Here is a 15,198-nt window from a genome sequence, read left to right as displayed (position 1 = left end):
CTCCTTCCCTGAAACAGATGCCAATTGAAGGACTTGAACAGAAAGAAGACATGAGCCCTGACTGTAGGCATTAATAGTTTAAGTTTCCGGTTAGAATAAACTAGAAGCATCCTAAAATCACATAACCATATGTAAGTTCCATACGCAACTGCAGCCATTTTGACATCATTAAATGAAGTAACCAGTGAATTCTCTCCTTGCAATATGAATGTAAAACTTTAAGGAGCAACATGATCAGTCTGCTACATCTGGAATTACATGTTGACCACAAAATGGTTAAAAAAGGCAGTATCAACTGCAGGTCTAGAGTTTGTGTGCCATTCTATAAACACCATGACCTAGTAATTACTCCACGAAAAACAGTATTTGTCTACATGCACAGATGATTTAGTAGGTAATGACTGATCTGACCAAGTATGTAAAATACCAGAATATAAAATTAAGATCTAGCAAATTATGTAATGTTTTAATTCGAAAACATGAAATAATTTTTACTCTGTTAAAGAAATATCACAGAAAAAATCCATACTGATAAACTGGCTAGAGCTCTTGACAATGCCAACATGAAGGTCTTGTTTGTTACTTCTAAGGAGAACGAAGTCCATAATTATTCTAGCGTCTTCCATGACTCTGAAGAAGGGATGACTCAGTTCCTAAAAAAATATTCACCTCCACACACACATACACGTATGATAAAAAAGAAACATCTTAAGTAAACCAGCTCCATATATAAAATCTTCATCCTGCCAATGCAGCATGTTTAAGTGCCCAAAACAATGTCCCAAAGCATTCAGACTACCTGTGGTATATGACCTCCTCAAACCTCCATCATCTCATAATTTGTAAAAGAAACTTCAGTTTACCTCATTGTGAATTCGAAGAACATTGTGCAAACTTACCCTAGTTAAAATACTCAGCATTACCTACAGGTTTCCTATGCATTACTTGTTCAGACAACATACCAAACAGCAGCTTGCTGTAGGCCACACAACACAGATTTCAGTTTTCAGGTTCACATTAGAATGATTTACTGTAAAGCAATTTATTGGTATTCTTCCATTATTAGGACAGAAACATGTACCAGCAAACCTAGACTTCTACAATACTAGACCAGTTCCCTGGAAAAATGAACACTACTATACTGATAAAAATACTTTCATAAGCATATGAAAGAAATCCTTAGTGTAGACTAGGCCTGGAGCTACCTTTGGGGAAGAGAAGTACTGTTTCTCCTCCAAAAAACCAAATATCCTCCTGATCAGACAACTCTCCTGGGAGGTAGAGAAGGTGCCTGAAGTTCCCCAGACTTGGAGGACTAAAACTAAGTCTCCCGCTTCCAGGTGCAAGTGAGATTGTAATTTTATTAAAGAGTTAGGAAATACAACCATAAGTGGTTACTTCTAAAAAGAAAAGGAAAGAAGAAGCATGGTTCTTTGCAGGCATTCTCTATTCCATGCTCTGGTTAACAAATAGACATGAACACCTCCAAGCCTTTCCAAAAGGGCTAATATCTCAGAAAATGCAAAACAGTGATGTCTGATGCCCATTTTCATGGCATTTCTGCTTCAATCTAATTCAAAAATGATTTTCCAATATACTAACTGCAAAAGTTAGTATATTGGCAAATATAGTACAATAACTATATATAGTTATAGTACATATAACAACTATACTATACTAAAGCAAATATCAGTCAAAACTCTGGATTCTACTCAGAGCCACATGATAGAACTTTACATAGGAACTCAAATCCCTATCTTCTCTAGTAGTAAATGCAGGCTACCCATCACACCATGTGTTCTCTGAGGCCTTCTACACTGGAAAGATGCATTTATTCTTCCTAAGTATAAATATCAGAGTTCCTGCTCAGAAAAGAAGAAGTTTTGTGGTGGTGTCATACTACTTCGAAATTATTCAAAAAAGGGAAAAGGAATTTATGCTGTGCTTCTCTTCAGCGACTAAGCACACTATCAATGCAAGGTTTCCACATCTGCTACTTCATGTATGTCCTCCTACTCTTCACACAATATTCATTAGCTCACACTATTTAAATGGAAATTAAATATTATCTAAATAAAATTTAGAGCACACAAGCCAAAGCTTCCAGGAATTAATATATTTCTCGATAGTGTAATAGAAAGACATTTACCTCGAAAATTATACCCAGAGACTTCATATATGAAACTGTCATATAGTTAATGTGTTGCATATCATCCTCCACTCACCTTTTCAGTCAATTCACATTAAACATTTTCTAAAATGCCTTTATTCCTTTGCTTCCACCATAGAGCTCCTACAACTTAAATATTTATCTTGAAACATAGCACAGTTGATTAAATCAAAAGTCAACATGATCAGCCATCCTGATGATATTTTAAAGCTTACAAATAAGGTCATTTGCAGACAAAAGCTCAGTCTTTAACTCTGAAAATGTTTTTTTGCATTATCTACAACAGATGCTTATTTGAAAGCAGGAATAAATACAGACATTGCATATAAATATTAGAGTAGTATTTTTCAGGTGGTCAAAATATCTATTTCAGTGCGTGTTTGGTATTTCAATGGTTCTTAACTTAAGACACAAAGGAGCCATGCCAAAAGAAACAGTTCACTTTTAAAGACATTTTGCACCTACAAAGTTCTTTCAACCATACTGAATCATCTGCTTGTACATCAATCTGCCAATAGATTCTCAGACTCTATGAGATTTTGCAAGTCCTAAATTACACAGTTTCAAGACTTGTAAAACATTATCCAACTATAACATGCACTTAACGTCCAAATATATGTTAGCTTTGTCACAATGACACCAGCAGAGGAAAAACAGCACAACAGAACCCTCAAATTAGAGGTTTCCATAGAAGATGAAGGACATTCCACAGAAAATGCTACCCATGCTTCCAGGCACTCCCTTCAAGTGCAATGAGTAATCTTCTCCAGACAAGTAATTTTTTCATCCTTTTAAAGTTTCTAAATTTAGAATTCAAAAACAACAGCACAGTTCTTGTAAGATCTTGTAGTCAACACAATACTGCTGTGAAAAATAATGATCTTGCCATATACCATAAACATCTGCAGCATTTTGCTAGGTTCTTTCAAAGGTCATTCGTCATTCAAACAAATTTATCAATGGAAGCGAGCATTACTCAAAAGAAATAAGTGAAAAGAAATAACAAATCCCATCTCAACTCATAAGTTTTCTACAAAAATATCCTTAGAATGTTTTGAGAACTGTAAGTTGTGTTCTAAAGGAGGAGTTTAATTACTATGTTTTATTGCTTCCACTAGAAGCTTCCATAATTTCTTTATTCTCTCTCTTGCTGAACAAATGTTGGTTCAAAAGTCATAGAATGACTAATACCCACTATCAGAATATAGAAAACTATCAGAAACAATCCTACATCCCTCAGGGATGGTACATAATCAGTGCTAAAGACTAACAGGAAAATCTACCAAAAAGATGTACAAGAGCCATAGAAAAACATGAAATCATGCATTCATCTGGCATTTACAATCTTTGCTGAAGATTGATTTTTCATCAAAAAACATTCATAAGGCAAAGATCATCTACTTGGCTAAGTGTTCTGTGAAGGTAGCTATACCAGCATGTGTCAACACAAACATGGTCCTGGAGAAAATCTGTGACAACACACTGGACCTTGCGGAAACAATTCTTGCAGGCATTGGTCATGTAAAGCCAGAGCTATGCCAAAACCCGCAAAACCAATAAACATATTCAACTATGGTTAAGGGCTGTTAACAGCACTATTAAAACTACTCAGAACCTCTTCTGTTTCCTCAGTGAAGATCAACACAATTTTTGTCTTACCTTTAGTGGGGGGGAGGGGAAAAAGAAGAAGAAAAGAAAGAAAAAGCTTATATGCCTTTTTAATTTAAAAAAATGCTGACTTAGAGGTTTAAAATTGTAGTATGACAAGAATAAAAACTGCTCAAGATTAGAGTGCCTGAGGATGCTGAAAGAGTGTTAGATTAATAAGAACCTACTCTAAGAAGGCTCTGTCTGCTTTACAGAAGAAAGGATGAGAGCAGAATAGAAAGGGAAATATGGCATCAAACCCTTAGCTTACTACATAAACATACTTCCTTAGAAGTAGACAGTTACTTTGCAGCTCTTCATAACAAACTAGGGGGAGTCTGATGAAGTATTTCCTTGACAAGATTATGATGACCTCAAACAAAATATTTTATGAGTCTCTTTTGCTTCTACAGATCCGAAAATGATACCCAGCATTCTCTTCTTCTGTCAAACAATGTCTCTGGAAAGCAGCAGGAGCAAAAATTCCAATTAAAAAAAGTCATCTCAGGGCTTAAATTCATACTTACGGTATACATAGGCCTGCTTACAGGCTAAGTAGAACAATATCAGTTACTTCATTCTATCTGCCTTGACACTTCACCTTACTCTAGCAAAATGATCTTTTAAAGTTGAACTTCAAAAAAAAAAAAAAAAGATTTTATTTTTTCCTCTTTTTTTTCCTCTCAAGTATGTATGCAAGCATTCCTAAAGCTTCCCATACAGCTTTACGGTACTATTCTACATTAGAAACTTGGATGTGCTAATCTAGAAGATAAAAAAGGGTGGGGAACTGAAAATAAGAAGCCATCAAATGTAGTGAATATAGTTTACTTCTTAAATCTGTGAAAGTTTGAAGTCACTGGAAGACCTATAAGAACTGTCACATATTCACCAATATATAACTGTCTCCTAAGATGTACACATTAAAAACTCTGTGTATTGTTTCATCAAATAGAGGTATAGTTAGCCATGATTTGTTCAGTGGGTAGAGCCCATTTGGCAGCTCCCTGCGTAACTTGCTTTTGGGAACAAAGCATAAGAATTACATAGGATTTCCTACTAGCTTCAAGTGAGAAAGATTCAAACAAAAAAAAACAAAATACAGTTTCCGTTGAGCTGCATTACATGTTCTAATGGTCACAAAACAAACAACTGAAGCAACTTCAGGAAGAATAATGACAATTATTCCAAAGGAGAAAAACACATGCACAGCAGCAGTTAGTATAAAGTCTGCCTTTAGAATAAACAACTGCATAAAGAGAGCCAAGAGCTTCACTACATCACAAGAAAAGACATAATTTCTTCACTACGAGTAACAAGTGGTCATTATCATGATACTGATCTATGATTGACATCATTCTAAAAATCAGACTACAATAGCAAACTTTTAATCCAACATTCACTCTTAATGATGTAAGATGACTTAGGGTGTTGGAGTTTTTTTGATTTTTGTTTTTTTAATATTCTCACTTTACAAAAAAAATCCTCTGTTAAAAAAAGCATGGACCACTATATCCTTAACCCAAATGTTGTTTCTGAAGTGCTAAAAAGGTCATCCTTTGAATTATCTAAGAAAGAAAGAAAAATTTGTTATTTAAAGCTTTTAAAACCTGATATATAACTGAAAGATAATCTAAACAGTAGAAGCTGGAGCTCAGTAGGAAAAACCTCAATGGATCTGATTTTTTTTTTTAAATACAAGTAGCTGTGTAGTTAAAAGAACTCTTCTACACAAAGATTAAAGGGAATTACTTGCACAGATTGTGCAGTTGTCTGTAACAGCACTTTAAAAAAATATACTTAGTGCTTCACGGGAAGACAAAGGACCTCAAAAAAAACCATAAACCAAAAAAAAACATAAACACTGTAAGTTAGTTGGACACTTGACTCTAATACTGTTCTTGGACTCTGCTTGTATGCTTCATCCGTCACACTGGGATTACTTACCAGGGACTAGAATGGCAGCTTCATCTCTGCTAGTGTTGAATAAGAAATTCAGTGCTTTCTAGCACTTGCAAGCAGAGTTCACAACTGATTCTGTTTCTGCTTGTCAATATTATTAGTCAATTGGTCAGCTACATTGAATGTATTATGCCCATAATGAAATGGGCACAGTTTGCGATCCTAGTATTCAGACATTTAACCGCAAGAACATCTGACAATTGAAGCTAAAGCTGAAGTGAGTAATGATATATATTGTTCATAAGAGCTCACAAGAGACTTGAATTTCATCAGAAACACAAAAATATTTAGAAAGTTAGAAAAGATAGCTTTAGTTTGCCATTCTTTGATAGCAGCTGTTTGAGAGAAAAGTTATTGCATGGTCTGTTTTCATCTTCTTTTATAATAGAGGATTCTTTCAGTCTTGTAAAACCAAGGCTACCACTAAAACCATTCAAGAATACGATTTGTGTTACCTCAATCATGGATCAAATTTCTAAGAACATTTCAAGCTCCTATCACAAATACCTTAGATTAAGCTAATGACATAGAAAGCTGTAAGAATAAAAAAGAATGTTGCAAGCTTTCTCATTTCCAGCAAAACAGTAAGAACTTATTAAACTGCTTTATTTTCAACAAAGTCACACAGAAGCAAATGCCTTTTAACTGTAATCAACAACTTTGAGAGTTCCGTCAAAGGATTTAACTGGGGAGAGCAGGAAGGGAGGGAGAAGGGATGCCATATCAAACTATCCCAAGCAAAAGTATTTTAGAAAGATCTGCTTCTTTCCACAGTTTGGTCTCTTTCATGAATCACGAATTTGTGTTATCCCTGATATAACAATTGAGCTTTTTGGAGCTGAGCTATAAACCAGACATAAACCAGTGGATCAATCTGAGTTAAGCTGTAAAGAAAATTTTCTGGCTTGGGAAAAAAAAAAAAAAAAAAAAAAAAGATAAAAATCAAACTCTGCATGGGTTACTTCAGTCAGTCAGATTTCCAGCAGAGTCACTCTGTTACAGTGGCAGGAGAGTGATGAACTCTTATAGTGTCTCCTACAAATTCAGTTTATCATGGACTAGTACTGTGAGACAGCAGCAGATACTATTGAGAAAAGAAAGAAGTGAAAAAAAGGGAAAAAGGATATTACCACAACCATAAACTCCTTTTTTCTTCTAGTAAACACTTAAAATAAATTTGATTTTTCTATCAACTTTGAGTTTCAGCACTATTTGCTCAAAATACCGTAACATTTAGGAAGTAACAGTTACTTTCAAAAGAGAGGTAAAAAAAAGTTTTATCAAAATCCAGAGAAAACTGTAAGGTTTGGTGCACTGAATGGATCTAAATTTATCTACTTAGAGAGTTTCAGTGTTTCTTCTACTTTTAACTTTAGCATTCTTTCCACTCATCAAAAGTAAGTAGAATCCAGCCACAATGTAAAAGATGTATGCAAACAGAAGCACTTGCCTTAAAAAGCTGAGAATACAGACACAATAATGGAACAAAATGCACAGAAACAGACATCAAGGTATTAAAAAACAAAGCATAGAGAGATAGACAGAGGTTTTCCTTTCTTCTTTTTTTCTCCTTTTCTTTATAAAATTTTCTTCTCAAATAGGTAACTACACTTCAACTATACAACTGCAGTGGCTCTTTCAAGAAAACTGAAGTTTTAGGAGGATCAGTTTATCATAATAAATGAAGCGTACAAGACTTTTCTTAGAAGTAGGGCAGAGTTAACTTTGCATAAGGTTCTGCTGAAAAGTTTAAGCTTCATGACGGAGAAAGTTGAGGGAGAACAAGCACAAAAAGCTCCAGCAAAGTCTGCTTAAATAAGGAGGAGGAACATCAGCACCTGAAGAGCAAAAGAAAATGGCAAAGTTTTAAAAGTGAGAGGGTATAACAGGTAAACAAGAACTTTGGTTGTAATAATAAAGAAAAAGGACCGAACACAGAAAATACTGTGCCAGAAGTGAAATAACTTAGAGCAAGCACAAAGTAAGACTGAAATTGAAATTAAAAAAAACATCCCCCACAACAAAATAAGAATGAAATTGGAATTTAAAAAACCATCCGCCACACTGTAAAGTATTCTTCTGGATTAAAGTTTCAACAGGTAATATGACAGCAGAACAACTGCAAAGAATGACTGCACTGAAAAGATGACAGCCTGATACAGTTGTACTAAGTTTAATTTAATATTACTCATAACAGTTCAAGGTGAAGAATTTGGTAGAGAGAAGAATGTAAAGTTAATGAAAGAAAAAACACCTAGAAGTACAAGCACAAACAGCAGCAGAGAAGAAATAATAATCAGAAAATAGAAGCACAGTATTACAGAAGCCCAGTGACAATAAGACATCAAGATGTAGAGTATTACTGACAGTATCAAAAGCAAGAGGTCAAGGAGGGTAAAAGAAGGAGTAAAAGTCTTACAACTTGGCCAAAAGAAGCCTATAGAGAGCTTAATGCAGGCTATTTCAGCAAGGCACAGAAACAGAATAGGAAGGAATATAGAAAAAGAAGAGAAAATGTTTGACAACAGATGTAAATTTTCTGTTCTGTAAATTCAGAAAAGAAGGAAAGCACACTAGAGTTGACTGTCAGTTTTAAGTCAGAATAAAACTGGAAAAGGTAAAAGATGGCAGTAAGTTAAAAATGCATAGAAGGAGTAAAAAAAGAAAAAAATGAGTGGGACTTCGGGGGCAGGCTGAGCAATTAAAGCTAGAAAAAGCAGGCAGCAAGCAGTAGAATCCACCACTGTAAACAGCAGGCAAGAGGAAAAGGTAAATACATCAACTTCAATCATTTTTTTCCCTGAAAGGTTTCAGATTCTGCAGAGAAAAAAAAAATAGAACGAACTTAAGACAAAGCTGTAGATAGCCTGCAGAATAAAGGAACTAAGAAATGCACTGGAGGGAAAAAAAAAGACAATTTATTTTAGGAAGAAATAAGAGTTAGCAGGGAGACATAAGAGAAATTTACCTGATTCAATAACTAGTCACAAGTAGATGCATTATTATAAATAAGATGCAGTAACAGCAATGAGGAAGACTAGGGAGATATCGTGAACATATACGGATACAGCTGGTAAAATCAAAGTAGAAGCAAATACTGCTCTCAGAAACAGAAATAAGGATTATCGGATGGATATCAAACAGGCAAGAGTTGAATAATAAACATAATCAACTTGGAAAACAAAATCATGAGGAATGAGGGTAAGGAATCATGATAAGAGGAAAGACTGTGTGTCAAAGTCTGAGATTCATCAAGCTTTTTGTGCTTGCTGTTTCTTAACTCTCTCCATCTTGAAGCTTGAAATTGTCAGCTAAATTGGGATAAATAAGAAACAGCAAGTGAGGCAACATGGAAGAGGAAGATCTGATGAAACCCTGCTCAAGGAAAGCTTAAGAGGGAATGATTGAGGGTGACAGGGTAAGACAAGGGTAATGGGGAACCCAACGTTTATTGCTAATGATAAAGGGAGGATAAGAGAGACATTATGCTCTAATACAATGCTGTACTGTTTGGTAACAAGGTTCTTGCAATCAATATACCAGACAAAATTGTTGCTGATAAAATATTCAGCAGCTAGCCTTTGATTTGGATTTCCTCAAGAGATACACAATTGCTCATGGTTAAGGAATTAAACAATCAACCATTCTTTATACCTCATTATATGTAAGGGATATCAAGCTCAATTTCTATCCCACATCTCACCACACATAAGGAAGCTAAAGGAAAGATTCAGGTAACATCATGAGCGCTGAAACAGGAACACAAATTTCACTTAAAAACATCAGTTAGTTTAAACCTATGAACAAGCCCGTTACTGTAAGCATCTAATCCTCTATTTCTTCTGCTTTTGGTCTAACACCATCCAGAGATAAGGCTATTTAAAAAAAATAGTAACAGGGAACAGCAATACAAATTCATTAAAAAAACAGCTATAGAGGCTATTAAACACCCACAAAAAGCAATCTGTACAGTTACAGAAAATAAGGCTGGAAAAGATCTAAAAATATCACCAATTTAGCTCTCAGCGCTACAAGTCTGTATGAGGTCTACTTAAGCCATTCCTAACAGATGTTCATCCAACATGTATCTTAGCAAACCTATCTTAGCAAACCTATCCAAGCAACAGACTCCACAATCCCTAGCAGTCTACTGCAGTGCTTCACCAACCAAAAAATTTATTTTCTTCCACTGACATTTGGCATAGATCTCTTTCTGAGATTCAAAACCATTCAGAACCATTTCCTCACATATACAGATCATTCCCTTCCTTTTTGCAGCAAGATCTGTCGTATGCAAAAGATAGTCCCTATTGCAACTGGACAGCTCTCTGCAGTGTTACACACTGGAAGGACAGAATCCTTATTATTACTATTATTATATAAAAACCTGCCGGAAGTATGAGCTACAAAAACCTCTTCTCTGTGATGAGTCATCTGGAACAGCAAAGATGGACTTTCCCACATAAGCACTTTGCTGGAAACTGGATTCTGCTACCACACAGCCAAAGGACACTAACATTTACAAGCAAGCAATGCACAGCCATAGTGTAAGTCATGACCATTCTGCTCAGTGCTTCCAGAAAGGCGCCAAGCAAAGAACAATACTGTCCTAGTTGTGTTGCTCAAATGGAAAGTCAAAATAGGAAGCAGAGCTGCAAACTGTAGCACTGGGTGGAGCTCCTGATTGCGCCTTTCTGGCAGTACCACTTTAGGAGGGGAAAAAAGAAAAAAGAGGTGGTAAAGGCAAAGGAAAGCAAGGAGGAAGGAGGAAGAAAGAAAAAATGAGCTAGGAAATAAGAAAGAAGAGATGTGCATGGGGGCAACCACACTCAGTGAAAAGGATGCAAGGAAGCATCTGGGGGCTAGGTGGGGAAAGGGGGCTGGTATTAGGACTATCTCCTTTGCCAGAGGTAGTGGACCTGGAGAATGCCCTGCACATAGCAAGTTTCCTCCCAAGAGATGGCTACTCTTCCCAGAGAGAGCAGAGACATATTGCAGAAGGGGCCTCACAGGAGAAGCTACAGGGAAAGGTGGAGGAAGTGGGGGTGCCGAGCTATAGAGGGATGTAGCAAGGCAGGGAAACGAGGGACTGCAGAGCCATGGGAAAGGGGTGCAAGGGACATCAGGCAAAGTAGAGGAGAGTCAGTGGTGCACAGCCACAGCAGAAGAGCAGAGTAGGGCATGGCAGAGAGTGCAGAGCTATGATGAGGTGCAGGGAGGAGAAGAGGGGCCGGTGGCCCAGAACCAGAAGGAAAGCAGAGATTTTCAAGAGCTGAAAAGCAATGCAGAGGGACAAATGGTACAATGAGGGGGGCACAGGACACTGCAAGAAGGAAGCATGTTTTAGGGGTGCAGAGATGCTAGGAACAGGGGTGAGAGGAACGCATAGCCCCAAAGGGGAGCAGTACTACAGAAGAGAACAAGAGGATGCACAGTTATGGGAGAACAGAGCTACAGGGGAAGCAGAGAAGAGCACAGCCATAGGAGAGTAGGACTAAGGTGGTGGTGGGGGGGACATCTATCACAGAGCATGGCTATCAGGGGTGGGGCAGGAGGACAGAGCCAGGGCAGAGCAGGACATCTATGGCAGAGCAAATCTACTGCAGGGGGGAGGAGGGAGGCAGGACATCTACGGCAGAGCAGTGTTGTAAGGTGGGAGAGGACATACATCTGTGGCAGAGCAGAGCTAAGGTCTATGACAGAGTAGGGCTATAGTGGGGCAGGAGGGCACAGGCATGGCACAGCAGGGGTACAGGGCAGGAAGAATACCTATGGCAGAGCAAGGCCATAGGTGGGGGGAGAGGACATCTATGGCAGATCAGGGCTACGAGGCTGGACATCATCTATGGCAGAGCAGAGCTGCGGGGTGGGGGGACACCATCCATGGCAGAGCAGGGCTACGAGGTGGGGGGGGACATCACCTATGGCAGAGCAGGGCTACAGGGGGTGCCATCATCTACGGCAGAGCAGGGCTACGGGGGGGGGGGGCATCATCTACGGCAGAGCAGGGCTACGGGGGGGGGGGCATCATCTACGGCAGAGCAGGGCTACAGGGGGGGACATCATCTATGGCAGAGCAGGGCTACGGGGGGGGACATCATCTATGGCAGAGCAGGGCTACGGGGGGGACATCATCTATGGCAGAGAGGGCTATCGGTGGGACATTATCTATGGCAGAGAGGGCTACAGGGGGCACATCATCTATGGCAGAGCAGAGCTATGGGGGGGGACATTGTCTATGGCAGAGCAGGGCTATCGGGGGGGTGGGACATCATCTATGGCAGAGCAGGGCTATGGGGGGGGGTGGGACATCATCTATGGCAGAGCAGGGCTACCAGGGGGACACCAACCATGGCAGAGCACAGCTACGGGGGGAGGGAGGGGGGCACCATCTATGGCAGAGCAAGGCTACGGTGGGGGGAGGCACACCATCTATGGCAGAGCAGGGCTACGGGGGTGGGGGGGGACATCATCTATGGCAGAGCAGGGCTACAGGGGTGGGGGGGACATCATCTATGGCAGAGCAGGGCTACGGGGGGGGGCACCATCTATGGCAGAGCAGGGCTACGGGGGGGGGGGGAGGAACATCACCTATGGCAGAGCAGGGCTATGGGGGGGATACCATCTACAGCAGAGCAGGGCTATGGGGAGGGGACATTATCTATGGCAGAGCAAGACTACAGGGAGGGACATCATCTGTGGCAGAGAGGGCTATGGGGGGGGACATCATCTGTGGCAGAGCAGGGCTATGGTGGGGGGGGGACACCATCCATGGCAGAGCAGGCCTATGGGGAGGGGAACACGATCTATGGCAGAGCAGGGCTATCGGGGGGGGGGGGAGGATATCTATGTCAGAGTAGGGCTACGGTGGGAGGGACACCATCTATGGCAGAGCAGGGCTAAGGAGGGGAGGGGGACACCATCCATGGCAGAGCAGGGCTATGGTGTTGGGGGGACATCATCTATGGCAGAGCAGGGCTATGGGAGGGGTGGCACCATCTATGGCAGAGCAGGGCTATGGTGTTGGGGGGACATCATCTATGGCAGAGCAGGGCTATGGGGGGGACATCATCTATGGCAGAGCAGGGCTATGGGCTGGGAGGGGGCATCATCTATGGCAGAGAGGCACAGAGCAGGGCTACGGGGGGGCATCATCTATGGCAGAGCAGGGCTATGGGGGGACATCCATGGCAGAGCAGGGCTACGGGGGGGGACATCATTTATGGCAGAGCGGGGCTACAGGGGGGACATCCATGGCAGAGCAGGGCTACAAGGTTGGGAAGGGGACATCTACGGCAGAGCAGGGCTATGGGGCGGGGGGGTGAATGGGACATCTATGACAAAGCAGGGCTATGGGATGAGGGGAAGGACATCTATGGCAGAGCACGGTTACAGAGATCGGAGGACATTTGTGGCAGAGCAGGACTATGGGGGGGAGAGGACTTCTATGGCAGAGCAGGACTACAGGAGGGAACAGGACACCTATGGCAGAGCAGAGCTACAGGGACGCATCTACGGCAGAGCAGGGCTATGGGGGGATCAGCACGTTTATGGCAGAGTAGGGCTATGAAGGAGAACATCCATGGCAGAGCAGGGCTACGGGGTGGGTGGGCAATGTGGGCTCAGCCATGGGAGAGCAGGGATACCGGGGGGAGGGAGGGAAGCACAGCTACAGGTGAGCGGGACGAAGGTGGGGGCAACGCGGCGGTGGGCTATGGAGGGGCACGGAGCGCGCAGCTCAGGAAAGCGGAGCCGAGGCAGGGAGAGCAGCGCCACAGCGCGGAGCCACCGCTGGGGCGGGCGGCAGGGCCGTGGCGGCCGGGCGGCAGGGCCGCGGAGGGGCGGCGGGACCTCCCCCGTGAGCGGGTCCCGGCGGCTGCGGCGGCGGGCGCGGGCCGCTCACCTGCGCGGCGGAGCTGCAGCAGCCCATGGCGTCCGCGGGTCTCTGCGCCGGCCCTGCCCGCTAGGCGCCTCGCGGCGGCGAGCAGGCGCTGGGCATCCACCCGGGGCGGCGGCGGGAACCGTTGGGGAACCGTTGGGCCCGTCAGGCGCGCGCCAGCTGCAGCTACAGCCGCGCGGCGGCGGCGAGGGGCGGGGCGGGGGCGGGGCCTGCGGCGGGGGGGCGGGGCCGCGGGACTGCGGCGCTGCGGCCGCTGCGTGGCAGCCGGGTGGCTAGCTGCGCCCGCCCACTTCCGCTCTGCCCCGCGGGCCGCTTCCGGTTTTGCCTCGTTGCCATGGCAACGGGGAAGGAGCGGGCCGGAGGCCGGCGCGGCCAGGGCAGGTCGGGCCGTGCTGTGCCGTGCCAGCCCTCGCCCGTCACTCAGTGCCCCCGAGTTCAGTCTGTAAGCGCAGGCCGGGTGGGCCGTGAGACTGAGTCCTGCAGGTAGCAAAACGAGGCGTCTGGGTGAGGGAGGCCGCTGTATGGCCGCCCCTGCCTGGCTGTAGCTGTGACTGGCGGCAAAGCCCACAGCTCTTCCCGGGGTGAGAAGAAGTGCTCTTTGGAAGCCGCTAGCCCCTGGTAAGGCAGGTTTGTCGGGGGAGTGCTTTTGTTTGAACGTGGCCCAAATATACTAGGTGACACTTCAGTTAAAAAGTTCTGTCTTACTCCTTTTCACACTTGCTTTTGTATCCATGCAGATTAGTATTGCTGGAAGAAAATGGAAAGAGTTGAAAAGAGAAGTGCTGAATCCTAATTCAATAATAAACAAGTTGGATTTAAAGCGTATGCTTACAGCATTTTTTAAATTGTGCCTTAGGATTCCATTGTGCACCTGATTATAATCTGCTCTAAGGCACCTTCACAGCACTGGCTGTTACAAGGTAAATCTATCTGCCCTGATTTAGTGTTATTAAGAATCCCACTTTTTTCTGTAACAGATCTGAGTCTGCCCTTCTCCCCTCAGCCAGAAAGGATCAATTTTATCTATATTTTCATTTCATTGCTACATTAAAAATGACGTGTTAGAATTTTTCAAACACCATCTGGTACTGAGAAAGGGAGACAGCAACAGAGAGAAGGCCCTAAAATGAAAAAATGCCTTCAGTACTCAAATAAATAGTAAGCTTATATCAAGACTGTTTCCACGCCAGGAAGCGTAGGAGGACAAGAAGTAAGGAAACATTCCAGAAAGCATGATTTACATGACAATATTTACCTTTCCTCACAGAGACAGGATTCTGACCTTAGGCACCTGTATTTAAACACCTGTAAATTTTCCAGAGGTGCAGAACAATGTATAACTTTTGTTTCAAGCTGATGAGAGAAGTGCCTTTAAAATAGCAGTAAATTAATTTCAGACCTTTTGGGTATATTCCTAAGTATGTATTTTCTAGTGGGATTTTCAAGCGAGCTCCACATTCAGCTAATTGCTCACTCAAAAGCAGGTCCAGATCTAGCCTTGCTGTTACTGGAAGTGAGG

At 42.3% G+C, this 15,198-nt stretch overlaps 1 protein-coding gene across 2 annotated transcripts in view; it reads right to left on the bottom strand.

The window, feature by feature from the left end:
• Positions 1–13,841, bottom strand: part of SLC44A1 (solute carrier family 44 member 1) — a 67,678-nt gene extending 53,837 nt beyond the window's left edge. For both annotated transcript variants that reach the window (XM_062599536.1, XM_062599535.1), the window contains exon 1: positions 13,683–13,841. In XM_062599536.1, coding sequence (XP_062455520.1) covers positions 13,683–13,709 — 27 coding nt within the window. In that variant the 5' untranslated portion in view covers positions 13,710–13,841. The remainder of the gene's footprint in view (positions 1–13,682) is intronic.
• Between the last annotated feature and the right edge of the window lie 1,357 nt (positions 13,842–15,198).

Source organism: Rhea pennata, chromosome Z, assembly GCF_028389875.1.
Source record: "Rhea pennata isolate bPtePen1 chromosome Z, bPtePen1.pri, whole genome shotgun sequence".
NCBI classification, from domain to species: Eukaryota; Metazoa; Chordata; class Aves; order Rheiformes; family Rheidae; genus Rhea; species Rhea pennata.
Note: the sequence above shows the minus strand (reverse complement) of the source record. Positions and strands in the feature narration are given on the sequence as shown.